The sequence below is a fragment of the Gallinula chloropus genome, assembly GCF_964237585.1.
Source record: "Gallinula chloropus genome assembly, chromosome: 1".
NCBI classification, from domain to species: Eukaryota; Metazoa; Chordata; class Aves; order Gruiformes; family Rallidae; genus Gallinula; species Gallinula chloropus.
In genome coordinates, this window is record NC_140085.1 from 10,310,241 (window position 1) to 10,330,024 (window position 19,784).

General features: G+C 38.2%; 1 protein-coding gene across 1 annotated transcript in view; it reads left to right on the forward strand.

The window, feature by feature from the left end:
* The window catches only part of SEMA3E (semaphorin 3E), a gene marked incomplete at its 3' end in the record, with an annotated part of 143,575 nt that extends 136,092 nt beyond the window's left edge, over positions 1-7,483 (forward strand). The window contains exons 15-17 of the mRNA XM_084279528.1: positions 2,182-2,249; positions 3,775-3,914; positions 7,031-7,483. Of these exons, the coding sequence (XP_084135654.1) occupies positions 2,182-2,249; positions 3,775-3,914; positions 7,031-7,483 (661 nt within the window). The remainder of the gene's footprint in view (positions 1-2,181; positions 2,250-3,774; positions 3,915-7,030) is intronic.
* Positions 7,484-19,784: the final 12,301 nt, after the last annotated feature.

The following is a 19,784-nucleotide window of genomic DNA, read 5'->3' on the forward strand; positions in this document are numbered from 1 at the left end:
CCTCTCCCCATGTTTATCCTCTCTTCAAAACAGTAGCAAGTGAAGGCACTTCCCCAGTCTTCACAATGACAACTGTAAATTCCACAAAAACAATGTTTCTCTTTCTTGGATGGTTCTAATGATTGGAGCATCACCCTGTCTTGCAGGAACAGAATTTTCAGCTCTAGAATGCTCTTCAGGAACTGAAGAGTAAATAGTATCACAGAACAGTAGGAGTTGGAAGGAACCTCACAAGATTATCAAGCACCCTGCGAGAGCAGGATCAGCTAGACTAAATCACACAAGAACCCATCCAGGCGGGTTTTGAATGTCTCCAGAGAAGGAGACTCCACAACCTCTCTGGGCAGTCTGTCCTAGTCCTCTGTCACTCTCACAGTGAAAAAGTTCCTCCTTATATTGACATGGCACTTCCTATGTTTCAGCTTGCACCTGTTGCCCCTTGTCCTATTACTGGACATCAGCAAGAAGAGCCTGGCTCTGTCCCCCCTGGCTCTTGCCCTTTACATACTTATAAACATTAGTACATGCCTGCTGACTGTCCTGATCCTGCTAGATAGGGCTGCTGGGCCTGACACAGCAGGGTTTTCTCATCTGTTTTGTTCAAGGCTGGTGCCTATAGTATTCATGTATATTTGTGCAAGTGAATGTCTCTTCTGAATAATCTGTATACACAGATATGCAAAGCTGGCAGCAGCATTAGTCATCACTGACACTTTGCAGAGTTACCCATAAGCATGGCTGCAGCATCTATACCTCATAAGGAGAACTCCAAATGTGTGACAAAGCCCTGTTGCTATCTCAGAATCTCAGGGTTTTTTTTAAAAATAGGCATGTATTTTTAGCATTGCTGAATAAAAGACCCAATGTGGTCCCCCCTGAATTTGCAGATTCTCCTGAAACAATGTTAAAACATTGGTTCTGCTCTGAATAACAATGAAGGTTAAAGCTGTCCTCTCCAGCCACCAACACCACTGGATCAGAAGTCCATGTGGATGACAGAACTCAGGAAATAATCAGTTTACTGCCAGTTTAAAAATATCATGAGTAACAGTCATGGGCAACATCCCTAAATAGTGTAAATCTACGTAGCTTCAGTAAATTCAACTTGTGCCAAATAAAAATTCTGCCTTTTATGTTCACATAGCACTGGAGGAAAAGCATTATTTAGGTAGTAAATGCAAAGACTAATAAAACTGCTGTTTGTTTCTATACTATATGATTTATACTGTGCACATACCTGCTGTGTAAGATTTGCTGCATTGCATTTTTGTTAATCTGTTACATATGGCATTGTGCAGAATTACTCTTTATGCAAATACAGGAAAGGTATGATTAATAATTAAATTCCAGGTTGTTTGAAATACTACATCTGGAAAGACATGTTGTTGCAATAGGCCTTTTTTTTTCCTTAGTATGTTATTTTGATTTTATTTATCAGGACACTCAGAGGTGAAGAAAAACCCCAAACATATAAAAGCACAATTCTTCTGGGAATGCACTATGCAATTATGGTTTTCATTGTTTTTCTGTAAATATATATGAAAAAAAACTAAACCCAAACCTCACTGTTTTTTTCTCAAAAACAATTACATTATGTTCAGGTCATAGCCAGGGCTCCCAGGCTCTCACCAAAGTTCTACCACTGGGTCACTTGTGTCTGTGTCCATATCAAGAGAAATGATCTTAACTGCCTACTGCACAGATGCAATAAAATAAAGTATTTGATCTGCACTTTAAGATTCCCAAGTGGAAAAAAAATAACATGAGAGTGAAGGATAAAAGAACTGCCCTTCACATACAAGTCAAACTGTTCTAAACTAAAAAAGGAAAATTTCCTTGGCTTCCAGAGAGAGAACCCAAAGACAGGCTAAAGGTCCCCCTGGCTCTTACTAGCACTGCATATTGCGCAGTTGGTTCAGAGGATCCTATTTTAGCAACTATAACATCAGTGTAGTTATGTATAAACCTGACATGTATTTGTGCTGTTTCTTTCTTTCAGATACGTGGTTCTCAATAGATTGAGTAGAGGGAAAATACTGGTGCATAAATGAGTATTTCTCACACCAATGCTAATTTTTTTTTTAGCTACTTGTGTTTTTAATGAATGCCACATTAGCAAAAACCAAACAATCTGTAAGCTAAATGTGCTATCTCAAAAAATTCCACTTTTTTCCCCTCCAGACGTTTCCGCAGACAAGATGTTCGACATGGAAATGCAGCACAGCAGTGCTTTGGACAGCAGTTCATTGGTAATCTATTCACATGTTTACAAATTGCTAGCAAATGCCTGGAGCAGAGAGTGCAGACTTTGCCAAGAATGTGAGCCAAACCTTGATCTCACCTGTGTTGGTTTTTTTCTGGCATATTCCTCTAATAGGGTATAAGAGTCATGGGGATGAGGCCATGTCATCCACGTCTAAGAATGACTTTGTTTCAATGTCAGGTCAGGTTCATCCCATAGGATTCATGTAGTCCCGCAGCCCTATCATTCAGAATAAGGATGTGGGTATTGCGCCTCAAGGGCTTCCAACAGAAACACAATTGGGAAGATAGGGCAGGGAGAAGAAACGACATGGCAGCATCTGGGAATGAATATGAAATACTGCCAGGACACTCAGCCAGAAGTGGGAATTGAAGGAGCTCCCTAGCACAGACACAGACAATGGTGTGTTAGAACACAAATCTGTATTTGCAATCATTATCAAGATTTGTCCTAAAAAAAGATAAAATACTGTGTCCAGTGTTGTTGTCCAAACCTTGGAAACAGATGACTTCCAACAGTGATACTGGGAATGTCAAAAATGAAAATATTTCCTTGGACGTCCTCAATATTTTGCAGGATAACATCTAATATGTTTATAGGAAAAAAATAAAATACAAAAGGTTCTTTTAGATAGATATTCAGAGAAAATATATTTTATATATTAAATATTACATAGATAGTTTACTAGAAAGCTTCATTAAAATTTAAGTCCATTGGAGGATATAGTAGATTTTGGAAAAGTGTATTTAAATATGAATTACTAATTAAACAATAAATTTGAAATGCAATGGACAAAAAAAGTGATATCAAACCCTGTATTTTTAGAATATAAACCTGATTGGTCTCATGAATATTTTACACTACTATGAAATAAGATTAATCATGCAGTTGATCTCCTCCATTATAGATAACATCTAACTTGTCTTCCTCCAGATATTTTGTTGGATGGAAAAGCAGAATTGTGTTTTGATTAATTTTATTCACCTTGTTTTTGTTAGCATCCTTGAACTGAAATTGTACATCCATTTATACATGTGTATAACATGGATACGTATAATATTGGTTAGGTTATTTATGATTTTTATGAGTTTCAGTCTCCAAAAGGCTATGTGCTCTCATTTTTATCACTACAATATATAAGTAGTTATTATATTTAATCACGTATTGAATCCTCCTGTTTTACTGATTAAAAAAGAAATAGATTAACTATTCATAAGAACCGAGCCAAATCAATTAGCAGAGTGAAAGGCTGAGATCTGTTTACCTGTGCTTAACCTTAGTTGAATCATGACATAATTTGGTCCATTTATTTTATGGCCTGATTCTGTGAGAGTCTGAGATTATGGGAAAACTCACTTTGCAGGTCACATCTTCACCAGTTACTACGTTTTAGTCACTATCTAGTTTAATCTGAAGCAAACTTCACTTTTAAAAGTAAATATACCCTGAATTTGGAATGTAGTAAGAATTGGAAGTGGCACATATTTTTAAAACATTTCTTTTCCTTCCAGGTGAAGTCCTGGAGAAGACTGAGGAGCGACTCGTTTATGGAATAGAGTACAACAGCACCCTCCTGGAATGCACCCCTCGAACCTTACAGGCAAAAGTAATCTGGTTTGTCCAGCGAGCACATGAAACTAAGAAGGAAGAGGTAACTGTTCTTATAGCCAAACTAAAAAAGCCAGTGGTTAGTAGTATTACATCTTCACTGAAAGGCCTGTCATCAGTTGCTGAAATGTACAAGGTTGTAATGGATAATCGTAATGTTCATCTGCTCTCTTGAATAAATAGACCTCAGAATTTCTTCTGGTGTTTGCATTCAGCATCTTGAATCCAGATGTTAGAAATATAGTGAAACTTGATTTAAGATCTCAAACTAAAAGAGAAACCACCACTTCTCTTGGTATGTTACTGCAGAGATGAAATGTGTACACATTACTCCCAATGTTAATCTATCTTAATATATATTAATTCTTGCTGTTTCACCCATTACCTTACAGAACCTTCTGAAAATGGGTGTTGGTGGATTCTCTACCTCTTTTACATATATTTCTCTGTTATCAAATTGCTTCATAATTCCTCATCACCTCTCCGATCCACAACAGTGTAGTATCCCCATATAGCTCGTGGATGGACATTGAATCATAGAATCACTGAATAGAATGAAAGGACCGTTAAACGTTATCTAGTACACACACACACACACACAACACACACACACACCCCGCAGTAAACAGGGACACCTTTAACTAGATCAGACTGTTAAGAGCTTCATCAAGCCTGACCTTGAATATCTCCAGGGAATGGAGCCTCCGCCACCTCTCTAGACAACTTGTTCCAGTGTCTCACCACCTTCACAGTAAATAACTTCTTCCTAATGTCTTATCTAAACCTACCTTGCTCTAGTTTAAAACCATTGCTCCTCATCACATGCCCTTGCAAAAAGTCCTTCCCCAGTTTTCTTGGAGGCCCCCTACAGGTACTGGAAGGATGCTATAAGGTCTCCCCTGAGCCTTCTCTCCTCCAGGCCAAACAACCCAAACTCTCCTAGTCTGTCTTCATAGGAGAGATGCTCCAGCCCTCTGATCATCCCCTTTCTCTGGATCTGATCCATGAGGTCCATGTCCTTCTTGTGTTGAAGCCTCCAGAGCTGGACACAGGTGGAGTGTCACCAGAACAGAGTAGAGAGAGAGAATCACCGCTCTCAATCTGCTGGCCACACTTCTTTTGATGAAGCCCAAGAGGTGAATAGCCTTCTGGGCTGCAATTGACATATAGTGAGAGAAGTCTCAGACTACCAAAGGATACTGCCTATCAGCTATGCTCTACTGTCAACACAAGACACCAGCTTGGCCACAGACATCTGCAGATCTCTGGAGCAGGACTCACCTGACAGTAAATGTGGACATGTCTAATTAAGACATTTACCTAGGAGATAATTGATGTAGGCTGCCTTTGATGTCAGACTAGATGGTGTTACCATTATAGCTACTGATAATTACCCCATGCTAAGCTAGACAGCTTTATCTGGTTGGGTAAAAAGGACTAGCAAATCACTGAATAAAAAATCAACCAAGTATGCAGCACTTTGCTTTAAATATCTAAAATTAAGCAAGATGAATGCTATCCCCACTTCAGGCACATTTTTGGGTTGGATTGGATCTTTAAAGGTGATTATCTAGTCTGGCCCCCCTGCCATGGGCATGGACATCTTTCAGTCTGATTGAATGATGCTTTCAAGCCTTCAACTCAAAGCCCTGTTTAACCTGACCTTGAACACTTTCCTGATCAGGCTAACACAACTTCTCTGGACTTCTCTGTTACAGTGTCTCACAACACTCACCATAAAAAAAAATAAAATTCTTTATGTCGAATGTAAATCTACTTTCTTTCTATTTAAAAACATTACTTCTTCTGGTATCACTACAGGGCCTGGTAAAAGTCTCTCAGTGTCTTTTCTATAAGCCTCCTTTATATACCAAAAGGCCACAATAAGATCTCACCAGAGCCTTCCTTTCTCCTGGCTGAACAAGCCCAGCTCTCCCTCCTAGCCTGTCTTCAGAGGAGAGGTGCTCTAGCCTCTGACTGTTTTCATGGTCCTGCTCCAACTGGTCCACATCTTTCTTGTACGGGGTACCCCAGAGCTGGACGCAGTGCTGCAGGTGGAGTCTCATGAGAGTGGAGGAGAGGGGCAGAATCAACTCCCTTGACCTGCTGGTCATGCTTCTTTTGATGCAGCCCAGGATATGATATCTCTGAGTCCTTTTCTGCAGGACTGCTCTCAGTCTATTCACCATCCAGTAATTCTCTTCTGCTTTATATTCAGCACTTACTGTTAAATAAAAAGATGGGCATTCCATTTTCCTGGGCACTTCTGACTGGATTAGACAGATCAGTGCTCCCTGCTTGCTACTGACCGCGAACGTCTCATAGTTAATAACCTACCTTTCAGGAGCTATGAGGGAAATTGAAACTCCAAACTCAAAACTGAGGCTTTAAGATTGCAACAGTTCTGCAGTTAGATATACAAATACTTATGAAGGTTGCCTGATAAATATTTGTCAATGCAGAAGAGAATTCACAGGGACACTTATTGCAGTTTAGTTGGCAAAGGCTCATTTGTTTTCCATCCAGTAGTTTTTATTTCCATGTTTCAACCTTATTTCCCTTTGTGATTTAGCCACAAGTGAATAACCCATGCTGGGAAAATGCAAAAACTATCTGCTCCACTATCCGTTTTTCCATGCTTGACAGATTCTTTAAGCTGATTTCCTTTCACAACTCAATCTTTTCTTTACTTCCAGCAAATATTTTTGTTATTTAAAAACTCCAAATCAAAGGATCATGGAACTCTAATCTTCCTCTCAACACAGGGGGAAATAGCCAGCCTCTTTTTTGTCTGTGGGGACAGGACAAGAGGCAATGGCCTCAAGTTGGAGCACAGGAAGTTCCGCAACAATATGTGGAACAACTTTTTCACAGTAAGGGTGACAGAGCACTGGGACAGGCTGCCCAGGAGGGTTGTGGAGTCTCGTTCTCTGGCGATATTCAAGACCCATCTGGATGCCTATCTGTGCAATCTGTCCTAAGGAACCTGTTTTGGGAAGGGGTTTGGACTTGATGATCTCTGGAGTTCCCTTTCAACCCCTACAATTCTGTAATTCTGTGATTTAATATATTCATGAAAGTACAGTTCAGAAGTAATTGCACTGAGTTAATGTAATAGTAAGGACCTGGGCTCTCTAACTCCACCAATTTGTTTTTCAGGTGAAGACAGATGATAGAATAATCAAAATGGACCTTGGCCTCTTATTCCTGAAGCTGCATCGGCTGGATGCAGGGACCTATTTTTGTCAGACAGTGGAGCACAGCATTGTTCACACTGTCAGAAAAATCACCCTGGAAATAGTTGAGGAAGAACGTGTTGATGAAATGTTCAATAAAGACTATGAGGAGGAGATACCTCACAAAATGCCGTGCCCAATGCAGAGCAGTATACCTCAGGCATCAAAGCCATGGTACAAGGAATTTCTTCAACTCATAGGTTACAGCAACTTCCAGAGGGTGGAAGAATACTGCGAAAAAGTGTGGTGTACAGATAAGAAGAGAAAAAAGCTCAAAATGTCTCCATCTAAGTGGAAATATGCCAACCCTCAGGAGAAGAAGGCAAGGATCAGGCCAGAGCATTACCGATTGCCCAGGAACATAGCTGACTCTTGATGGACAAAATCCATCCACTGTTTCTGGGAGAAATTTTATTTGGACATAAGTAAGAGGGAGAATTCAGTCTTGGTTTTGGTAAATGACACAGGTTTATATATATAAAATATTGGGACTGAAAGCACAAATGATATGGTAAGTTATACTGTACACTCATGATGACTGTTTAGAAGCATTCTAAACAAATTCTTCTTAACTATCTGATTCTAAGTAGGTCGATGCAATCAGAGTTTTGCGTTAGGGAGGACGTGACAATCTTCAGACTTTGAGTGCTTGAATCAGTTTCCTGTGTGGACCATGCCTGCGCTGTATATTGTTGCACATGATGGTGTATTTAAGAAACCCAACTAACTAAGCATTCACAAGTGAATGAAAAATATAACACATCTTTTCTTAGTTTCACTAATTTCTCATGCTTCTGAAAGCAACACATCTTAAGATCTTTCCTTTTGATTGTGACCTGAGTTTATCACTGAGAACAATGAATTGTATTACTACAGTGTACTGCTATTTCTGAAGATAATGAAGGGAAATTCTACTTTACTTCCCACCATTTCTTTGGTCTTATCAGTCATTTATGAAGCGCAGTGTGCTCTCACAGTTAAATAATATTGCCTAGTAACTTGATGTAAGTCAAATGCATGCCGAGAACACAAACAGAACTAAATTCTCTGTATAGAAAAAAAAGTTGGGATAACGATTTAGACAGAAAAGGAGTCACGGATACTGCCTTAGAAACGACAGGAATTCAGGGAGTGCCCTCTTGTGGCAAAACGAGCAGAAACCGATATTCTCCACTTTTCTGAAGAAACACGTGTGCAACGAGGATGTGTTGCCCAGATCCACAGCTGGTTTGTTTTCAGCACACACTTCTAGTCTCCCTGTGCTAAATCCACAGATTTAGAAGGCAGTGTGGAAAGTCATTTATGCTGGAAAAGACAGCGTTTAAAGCAAGCGATGCTTTATGTTGTTAACATGCGCTTGGGGCAAAATGCAGTCATAAAAAAAATTCAGATGTAGATTAAAAACAAGAACAACATTATAAAGCTGTGTTTCTGGAGTTACAGGGTCTGCTCCCGGGAGATCTTTTCCTGATATGTGATTTCTGGTGAAAAGGGCTGCTCTGCTGCTCTTGTGAGTGATATCATGAGAAATCAAAGAACTAAGTCATTTGTAAATCTAGGTCTTTCAAGTCTTTATAATAATAAAAAAACCCCTCTTTCATTATATACAAGAAATCAGATACAGAAAATATTAAACCCCCTAAAATTTCTCTGCATGATAAACCTGACATTACAATATGAATTAGATTTTTAATTTTAATTGGACATTTTTATTAAAAAAAGTTTGGGAAGTTATGAACAAAAATGAGTCACAAACGAGTTAACTCCTCAAATAAGAACATGATGCCAATAGGGGAAATATCCAAGCTGATATGGATTTTGATGCCTCCAAGAAAATCTACAAGGGATTAACCAGCCACAGAGGTTCATGTTCAGCTTCAGCTTCCAGCCGAAGTTAGACTTAGTGGGAATCAGCGGCCTGGCTAACAGAGGTTTGTTGTATTAACAAGTGCTGCAGTCAAGGCTATCCCAGTGTTTTCCAAACAGGCTGTTTGTGAGAAGGTCTCACAGTTACTGGTAGGATCAGAGAGCTTTTCTGTGCTTCTCTGGGAACTGAGACTGTCCGGGTGTTTGAAAGGAGCCCATGGGCACGCTGTCAACAACTGGAGTATAAGGAAAACAGGGTTTCACCTTGTGTTGGTATAAAGGCAGATAAACCTTTCCAGCAGCCAGGTGTGTTAATGAAGCCAATTTATCTGAGGGTTTTGTACTTTGTTTAGCTAGAATGAGCTAAAGATGGGGCCAGACACTGTGCACAGCCTTGCATAAATTCAGTTGCTAACTTTGATCTGATACAAGAGACTGGATAAATTAACTTTTCTGTGACAGTTTAATGGAACTTAGTTGCAGTTAGGACCCTCTGTTTGTTTGCAGTTGGATGGAAAGTGCTAGCACTGACAGCTGTGGAAGAGAGAGCATACACAGAACAAGCATCCCTGATTTATACTTAATCCCCTATAAAATCTTCACTGGCATCCTTGATGGAAAACTCTTAAAACACTACTGAAATCCTTTTCTGATAAATTATGGAGTCTACTTATTTTCAACAGTAATGGGAGTTCTATTCTACTTTTCTTCTGATTCATTTGATAGCATCTAGTGCCAAATATACCATTAATGGACTATTAGAAAGGAATAACAACATCTCAGCCTGATGGAACAAATACAACTTTGTGTCTCATTCTCCAAGATTTCAGGTGGAAATCATGTGATATGCAAATCAGGATTCCTGATTTATACAAGTGTGTATTTTTAGCTCTCCATCTCTTTAGTGGTTACATGTGGAGAATTGCATTAAATTTTTATTTACCTTTCTAAAATTTAAATTTCTATCTCACACCTTGCTACTTTCACAGTTGCAATGCCTGTGAGAATACTGAACTACAAGGTCTTGTTCAAAGAGTGCTATGACATTTACGGGAGAAGAGAGAGAGTGACAATGTACTTTGGAAGGATACGCACAAATGTGCTTGTACACAGACAATGTCATTTGAAATGCTTCTTTGTATATTTGGGGGGCATTGTCTGCTTCTTTTCATTATGAGTTTGCTGTATTTTGTATGTGCATGAAGTGGTCAAATTATAAATATAATTAAGAACCATATTTGGCTGAAATAATCTGTATTTTTTCTCATAATTTATTTTCACCAGACAATATGATTACATGCAGATCAGCAGTCACACGTTGTAACTTACAGATGCCCTTCAAAATTCATTTTGGGAGCAGTCTTGGGTCAGGGCAGAGGGATCTCACATTTGCCAGGTGGGAAACTCTGGCTTGGGGTGAATGAGTAGATTTAGTCTGCTAATGCCAGGTAGATTTGGGAAAGCTGTGGTTAGAGCAACATCTGCTTCATGTATGTATATTGAGAGTGGAGTATGGTCACTTAGACCCAAAAGATTCTAACTGATGGAAATTCACTGAGAAACAGCAATTTGGATAAAACTTCGAACTCTGGTGGTCTGCCTAATGAGGGACAAGCCAGGTTGCTTGGACTAAACACTTACTTTGCTTTTGCTTCTTTTTTGTCAATGAGAATATCATCACCTTGTACAAACCACTGTGCTCTCAGATTATTTTGGGACATCAAGCCAGGAGAGTGCTAGCCTGCTGTAAAATTCCTGGTTTGTATATCTCAAAATAGGCTTTTAGGATCTACACAACTTTTCTGTAGCAAAAAACAGATCTCTTAGTGTAGGCAAGAGGAAAAAAAATACAATAATTGGTCTCTATCCAGGTACCTAAATAGCAGAGTTAACCGTCATATTTGAAGAAGTGTTTGAAGTAATATAACTAGTGTAGTTAGTGTTCCTCTCATTCATTTATTTTCTTTTAATTTGGTAGGGAAAAACTATTTTCTTTTCCCCCCTCAAAAAAAAAAGTCAGTTTCCCTTTTTAAAAGTCCTTTAATCTCCTTTAGTCTACCTCAGAGCAGTCTGGCTGAAGTTATTTATGTAACTTTATGTCTCTGGGTTCAGAAGGCACAAATGCCTCTGAAAGCTGCACTGTCCAGATAACAGTCACTGAAAGTGAGCTTGTAACCTAGCAAGATGTCTGCAGTTCCTATCAGCCCGAGTCCTGTTCAGTTCACCAAATTACCACTTTTAAAGGGAAATTCATGTCCTGTTAACACGAGTATTTATCGTAAATGAAGTCATGATTGACAAATCTTGCTTTCAGGTGATATTTACTTTCTCCACTAGTAATGGGTGATTTTCTTTTTTTTTGCGGGGGGGAATAAGTTATCTGGCTAGAACTATAGATAAAAATCTGGCAAAGCTAGCAATGCCAAGTAAAGCTACTGGTCACTATGAGTTAATCAACACTTTACAGTGATGCACACATTTCTGAATGAATTTACTAAATATCAACTTAATCCAACACCATAATCCCATTTCACAAAACAACTGTGCCCCTTTGGGATGCAACTATCATGTAATGTTGAACCAACATGCATACTGCTAAGCCTTTGTGTACATCTACACATAAGTGGCTGAAGTAGGAGATGCAGGACTAAGCGTGGATGAAAGCAGGTGCAGTTCAAGGGCTTTAGCTGCCTAATTCCTGGATTTCCTGAGATTCTTATCCATATCTAGAAAGACCAGATTTAATTGCAGGAGGAGAAGCCTGGATCCATGAATGGTTTGGTGACTCACAGAAGCCTTTTCAGAACATCTGTGGGCTAAAGAGCCATTGTGAATAACTTGTTTCCGTAGAGTTCCCCAATTGCAATGCTCGGCAATCTCCACTGAAACAAAACATCTCTTCATCACTTGGGATGTTAATTAATTCAACAGCAGAATTTCGTGCCTTTGAGAATGTTTTTGCACATCTTTGAAAAGCTGTTTTGAAGAAGTATAGTCTAGGATTACTTTTAGTGTGGGTGAATTCGGATATAAATTATGAAGACTCAGAATGTCTTTAGTCAGTTTGAAATTCAGCATACCCAACAAAATGACACGTGTAGCCCATGATGGGTTTTTCTCACTCTGAAGAATCACTCACCCAGTGCCCTCAACAATGGTTTCAAGCATGTCTGCGAAGGCACATCATCATAAGCTGCAACAGCAATAAATGACTGTCTTCTCCTCTTCCCAATAAAAAGAGATGAAATTTGCAAAGGAGCATAATTAATGCACCAGAAGAATTTTCTGCATTTGAATTTTCTCGATGAATTAAATGGTGCTTTTAGTAATCAGAATTTCACAAATACACAGTAAACCTTGCCAAAACTGAAGTAATGTTCCACCTGTAGCTTTAATTCAGGCATAAAGATCATCAGTATTTAATTTACTGCATTTTCTTCTACTTAAATGTGTTAGTTACACATTGTTATTTCACAATCATTAAAGATAATGAACATTTGTCAGTGCTTTTTATGTTCAAACTTTGCAGATTTTCACAACAGCCACCAGAGGGATGAAAATACATTTTAGCCTCCCTTAACTCTGTGGTTTGCAGGAGCAGGTAAGGCCGGTGGCCAGACAAAGCTCCCCTGTGATGCAGTGCAGCATTGCGCTGCAGTTAAATTAACACAGAGACCACACAGAGACCCTAGCTTGTGCTCCAAATGCCGTGTGTAAGGGCATGTTTGTATCAATCAACTTTTTTGCCAGGTAGTTTCTGTTTCTGGTAGTATAGGCTTGCACATTCTCCTCAGCCATTCCTGCTCGATGGTGGAAACTTAGGGAGGTGGGTCAAAGTGAAAAATCAGAGGTTAGTACATTTATCAAGGAATATAAAGCCTCTGTACGGTGATGTCCATTCATGATCTTGTCAGACTGACTCCAAGGTACAGTCCATATTAATATTTAAACCACAAGAGCCTATGGATGTTAAGGGTGTGGTTTTGCTTTTTGGGGGTGGAGGAAAGAAGGTGTTGGGGCTTTTCACTTTAAGCATGTTGTTTTTTTTCCCCTTGTAATTGTTAAAGAAAAACATCCTTTTTTAGACTGCAATCTATTAGCTTCTTCCTAGATGTGTTCATTAGGGTGAGATGATTCATCAGATTAATTCTACCATGATGGTCTTTTTTTCTCAAAGTAATACAAAACATCAGAGCTACCAATACAGCTGAAAATATGGGAACTACTTCTGAGCAGTTTTGTTGTAGAGACCTAGCAGATAAAGCCAGTGGGGAGGATTAAATGGACAGTGTTAAACAAGAAAATACATACTGGGGAATGGTTTGGACGGAGGGATTTTTTGTTGTTTGTTTCATATTTTGAACAGTAGAAACCATTAAATGATGTACACTCATTTATCTGGAGGTCATACTTCATCAGAGACTTGTTTTAATAAGAAATCAATATTATTTAATTTGTTTGGAAATGACGAGTAATTAGGTGCTTGCTCACTTTTATATCACTTTTCTGTGAAAAAATTAGTCCTAAACCTGAAATATAACTTCCAAAGAATACTTGCCTTTCTACCTTCCGGCCTTTAATCGTCTTGAAAAAGAGCAAAGATGGATTTTTTCTAACATCTAAAAAATATAGCATCTTTTTATGTGCACTGACCTTTCAAGAGTGTGAACACAGTAAAAATTCATTTAACCTCCCGAACATAAAATTATGAATGTTCCAGCTGAGAACATTACCGTTTGTGTTCTGCACTCCAACTTTTTGACTGTTTTCCACACTTCTGTGACATTGTTTTGTGAATTTCCTTAAAAGTTACTCCAGGCAAAGAGAAATGTGAGGTGGCAGATGAATATTCAGCTGCGAGTTATTTATATTGTTGTAGGGTTAGTGTCTATGAGTGATTTGATAACTAGTTACTCACAGAAGCTTTTAGAAAAGACCTTGAATTGTGATTTGTTCCTGTGATTTGAATTGTGATTTGACAGTTCCTGAGTTATGAATTTTGGGGACTTTTTCATTCCATAGATAACATACTCCAGAAAGCTAGAAATACATTTTTGGGTGTGGGTTTTTTTGTGTGCATGTGTGCATTTTTGTTTGTTTGTTTGTTTGTTTGTGGGGTTTTTTTAAAAAGAAAATTTTCCATCCCATGCATCCTTTTCCCTTCCTAGATGATTTCAGTGCTCTGATCCAGGAGATTGTGAAGTCTAGTGGGGGACATTGCAAAAGCTTTATGGCAAGAGCAAAGGGTGCCAGATTAGAAGATACTTAGGTGGAAGAGGGTTGGATGCAGAATGATCTGTAGGGAATAGGATAGCAGATGTGGTAAACCCTTTCTCATTCACAATGGCTACTTGCAATTCATTAGATATGATATTTTATAATGCAGAAGAAGGACGTAGGAAAAAAAAAAAAGTATTTGTTAGTAACTTAAGTATTTTGCATTTACCTTCTTGGAAAGCTGGTTTCACAGAATTAAAAATAAGCAAATGGCACCGCTGGCCAGCAGATGCCATATGCTGCACAGAGCTTTCATTCAGCCAATTGAGCTAGATCCTTGAAGCAAAGCCTTCAAGCTAATCAACAATAGCATGCAAAGTAACAACTTATTTCCAGCATGCCAGCATCCTTTCTAATGGCAGGAGCAGAAAGCTATTACACAGATAGTCATGCTAAGCAGTGTCTCCATATTTTGATTTAGGCAACTCCAAAGATCAGTTTTCTGTTGAAAAAAGTACTGGGCTTGGATCAGAAGCAGGATCTGATAGAGACTGAACATCTTCACCACTACAAGGAACGTTTTGGTTCCCATCCTGCCAAGAATTCTTTGGGACTTTCTACCACATGCAAATAACATAACATCATCTAGACTTCTTTTCCCATGAAAGGTTGGATCAGATGATCTTTCCAGGTCACCTCCAACCTGGGCTGATTTTGAGAGTCTGAAAATCACAGTTCAAATAATCGCACCACATTTAGCACGTGTTGAACACAATGTAAAGCTACTTATGTCTCTGGCTTCAGATTTATGTGCCAGTCATTTATAAAATCTTTGTATTAATGTTTCCCGAAAGAAAGATGTCTGTCATGCATCAACAGGGACAAGTATCTGTAAGAAAATGTACTACGTGAAAATGTGATCTTTGGTGTCCCTTAACATCCAGGTAAAAATTGAAGATGACAGCCCTGGTGTATGTTTTTTTCATGTTTAGTAACCTATTTCTCCAGATTTTTACCTCACTACAAAACTGAGTTCTGGGACAAAAAACCTGCATATAGATTTACTTGTTGGCTGAATGAAGGTCTGGCCTTCAAAAAGATGGAGTTAGAAGGAAATACTTCACACAGGTTACTAACAGCAATGACAGATGTTGAGATATACACATGATCCACCTAGGCCTTAGTCATGTATCACTTTCCCAGCCCTCTGTGGGATTTAATTGGAAAGCTACTCCTGACTTATTAGCTTCACTGAAAATTCTTTTGAGTTCAGAAGATGTCGAAAGTAGAAAAAAAATCTCCTGGTAGACCTGAATCACAATGATGAAAAGACAATACAGCTGATAGGCCTGGCACATGCTACCAGACTTGAAAGCAAGCCCTGTAGCTACTCCAATTATCAGGGCTTCCCAGACATCAAATATCCAATGGCTCTGCCCAAGAATAATATGAACAAGGCAGAATTTGATCATTAAAGAAGAGCATCACTCCGAGTCCAGAATACCTGCTGTTTAACATGTAATGCAATTAAGTGAAGTTCACCAAACGGGTGAAATGGAAATTCGATGTTCAGATTAGCTGATGCCCATGAGGTATGCTGAAGGCTCACAGGTTTTCATGTAAGGGATCAAAAAGAAAGTTCTTCCCGTGCAACTCTGATCCAGTCTTAGCCCCGTCCTGGTTTTCTTAATTTTATTTTTTTCCAAAGAATGACATAATTTCTGCTTAAAATCATAAAGTTCATAATTCTTTGAGTAATCTGGTGGCCTTCTATGATGGAGTGACTGCATCAGTGGAATAAAAGGGAAGAGCAACTGATGCCATTTATCTTGACTTCTGCAAGGCCTTTGAAAAGACCCTACAGAACATCCTTATTGCTAAACAGGAGAGATATGGGATTCATGGATGAACTATTTGACAGACAAGGAAATGGCTGGAAGGCTGCATCCGAAGTGCTGCAGTCAATGGCTCTGTGTCTAGATGGAGACCAGTATCAAGTGGTCTCCCTTAGGGGACTGTGACTGGTACATTTCAATATCCTTATTAATGAGAAACAGTTAGTGGCAGGTTGGATGGGGCTTTGGGTAACCCAATTTTGTTTAATATGTTGTCCCCGCTCACCGCAGGGCAGTTGGACTGGATAACCTTTAAAGGTCCTACCAAGCCAAATCATTCTCTGATTCTAAGATTCATAGTCATACTGTATGTGTGAGCCACATATATGGGTCATGCTCGTAACAAAGATGACATGCATCTGCTTCAGACAGTATGAGGTCAAGCTTTTAGAGTTAGAGGTTGCCTATCCAGTTCTAATGAAGGTACAGTCAAAAGTTGCAATTATACATATGACCTCCCTGGAAACTGCTGAATTAACTAAGTACTACGCATGGTACACTAACTTTTCCTTTAGACATCTTCTGCTATTTTTATTAGTCCCATTTTAAGACTCCTGACATTTCTGTTGATATCATCGGTTTTAAATATTTTTAAAACTATCTGTAAAACTATAGTCTATAATAATTTGGGTTTTCAGAGCAAAAGCCTGAATTTTGTTCCCAGAAAATGAGGATTTTACACTAGAAGTTTTCTGCTTAGAATCTTCTATCTCTGCTATGACCATATTCTCAAATCACTTATTATGTCTGTGAGGCTTTTGCATCAGCAGCCTCTTGAGTTCCCCTTATTTCTCCAGTGAATATTTTCTGAATTACTGTATTTAAAAACATAATTTAGATGCAAACACCATACTAGGCACTTCACAGAAATCAGCCACAGACTTCTTAGCCGAGTCTCTTCTTCAGATTAGGGGTTTAGCTTGAGGAACTTGAAACTGATCTTTTAGCACACTTAGTATGGGTAGCATTCTTTAAAAGAGAAATATCAGCAGTTGAATAGATTTACACACCAATTTGTCTGGACATGTGCAAATACAAACTATGAATCAGTTTTAGGAAAAACTCATTGTGGATTCTTATGCCTAAGTCATCTTCATTAAATGACACTGCATGCTAAAAGGCTCATTTGGTATTTAATTAGATTTCAGGGTTAAAAAAAAAATCCCACCAATATTTAGATATCTGTAGAACTATAGAGAAAAGGAATGTGGACAAATCCATGCAGAAATTTTCTTTTACTATGTAGTTTCTCCAGAGTCTCATTTCTGAAGCACAGCTTAATTCCTTTGGATGCACCTGAGATAACCAGTGGAGAATCAATTGTGTTGCTCAGCAAATAAGTACCATATGTCCTACTTCCCGAAAAGAACCAAGAATGTCACTTTTTCTACCTGACATTGCAGACCAGGACAGCTGTAACACCTAATACTCTTGCACCAGGAACACACAGCAGGAATAGCAGGCAAACGAATGGCATAATTTATTGTGTGATATTTTAATTTGAAAATTAATTTAGTCCCCATTTGACTCTATAATCATGGTCTTAGGTTGAGTAATTATTGCCTTCCAAGTATACTAGCCCTGGCCTCTCATTACTTCCCCTATTCTCTCAGCTGTATGTGAACAAGGGTTTGTAGGATTAGCAAGGGGGACCAGAGCAGGAAGTTCAACAACAGATACAACTGGTCAGAAGGGACACTTCTTCTGCCAGTTTTCACCTCCTCTTACTGAAGTTCAAGGTCCTCTGACCTGATTTTTACAGTGTGCTCCAAAATATTTTATTGGCCTGCAGCCATCTCATTTTCCCAGTGAAATAATTTATTGTCTTACAGTTATTTACAATCTGTTGCTAGGGCATGAAAAATGGTACTTGCAGCTGGCAAACTCCAAAACCAGCTGGAATCCATAGGTGATTTCACATTAAGTACTGTTTGCTCTCTATTTTCATAACCAATCCAAACATGTACAAGCAGATATGTTTTGTGGTGCTTAAACTGTGTGGATGAGTTTTGGGAAGGTACACAAGGCCCCAGCTGGCATTCATATTTAGGGGGAGAATTGTGAAATAAAGATGGCAAAAAGCAAGCTATAGATGTGTTCCTGTTGTGTCTGTTGGATCTGTGTTTAAGAGTCTCATGATTAAGAAAAGATAAGATGGAGAGCCAATATAAAAGTTGCAAAATACACACAGTTGAATTCTCATTCTAGAGTCCTTTGAATGCCAAGTAGCCATAAGGTAGTGAAGCAGCCTTCTAAAGAGTGCTATAGAGGATCCAGTGGTCTGCAGTTCATGAGGATACCAACAAGGCATGTAGAAATGGGAGAGAGGATCTTGATAATGGATGTAGACTTTTGGCTGGAGGCTTTGGATCAGAATTTTTTGGAGAGTGCTTTCAGAAATACCTCTAGTTCTAAGCATGGGGGGATACCTACAGAACGACTGAATCCACACACATAGACAGAAGTAGTTTCAGTTAGAGGAAAGTGAAATCTCTTCAAGAAATATAAAATCTGATGAAAAACATGTTTTCTGGCACTTAATATTTTGGAAAAAAATTTAGAACTGAACATCCATAAAGAAGGGAAGAAAAAAATAAAGAAAAAAAGGGAAAAAAGTTTGAAATTAATCATTCCTCAAAAGGACAGTTAGAAAAAAGGATATAACCTCAGCAAATAAAATTTAAGCTAGAAGGGAAGTAAAAGTAGACATAAAAAGTTCAGTTAAATGGGAAAATAAAAATAAGCTGTTAGATTGTCCCTATCTGTTCTGATAATTTTACATTATATAACTTACATTTTATATAATAATTCTATGTAATTATGAATTTATAGAATTCTAGAAGATTAAAATACCCAGTTTAGAATCACAAATATTTACAATAAAGGATATATTTATAACACATAATTATATATTTAATATAAATAGTTCCTATTTTAAATTTTAATATCAAGTTGGAAACTTGACAGAAAAAATAGACTATTTATTATTATAATCCAATTATTTAGGAAAGACTGTTTTTAGAGGGACATTTATGTTAGAAAAAAAAGAGTCAATTAAGCCATCTCTGTCACATTATGTCACATAATCTTCATGTATTGAAATTCCCTGTTGAATTAGAAAGAATGGAACAAACTATAACAGGAGTTCTATGCTCTTGAAATGATGAAAAGCATTGGAAAGATGAATGAAAACAAGAATAGTGTAAATCAATGTGAGCATGTGGAGTATGGTGTGTAAGCTACACTTTAAAACACTTTGATAATATTTATTAGAGCAGCTAGTGCACTCGCAAGGGGACCAACTGACTTTTACATCAGTAGCATCCCTGTTAGCGACAGAAGACTGAAGTGGAAATAACATACTAAGCAATTTCATATTTGAGTAATGGGAGCCACATGGCAGTGAAATCTGACATCCTTGTGAAGGATATACCTTCTTTAAAAGGGAAAATCGTACATACAGGATGAAGAATGTTAGAATAAAATAAAAAAAAGCTGCTGACAGTATAAAGTACTTCCAAGCAAAGATTAGTTAAAATTGCCTTATTAGATGCTTAAATTTAAAAATATACCACTAATCAGAAGGAAAGAAACAAAATTTACATGGAACACACACGCGCACAAAAAGAAGTTATGACTAAATGGCAAAAAAAAATAATTTAAAAAAGTATTAGAAACAAAGAGTCATCTTTCCAAAGA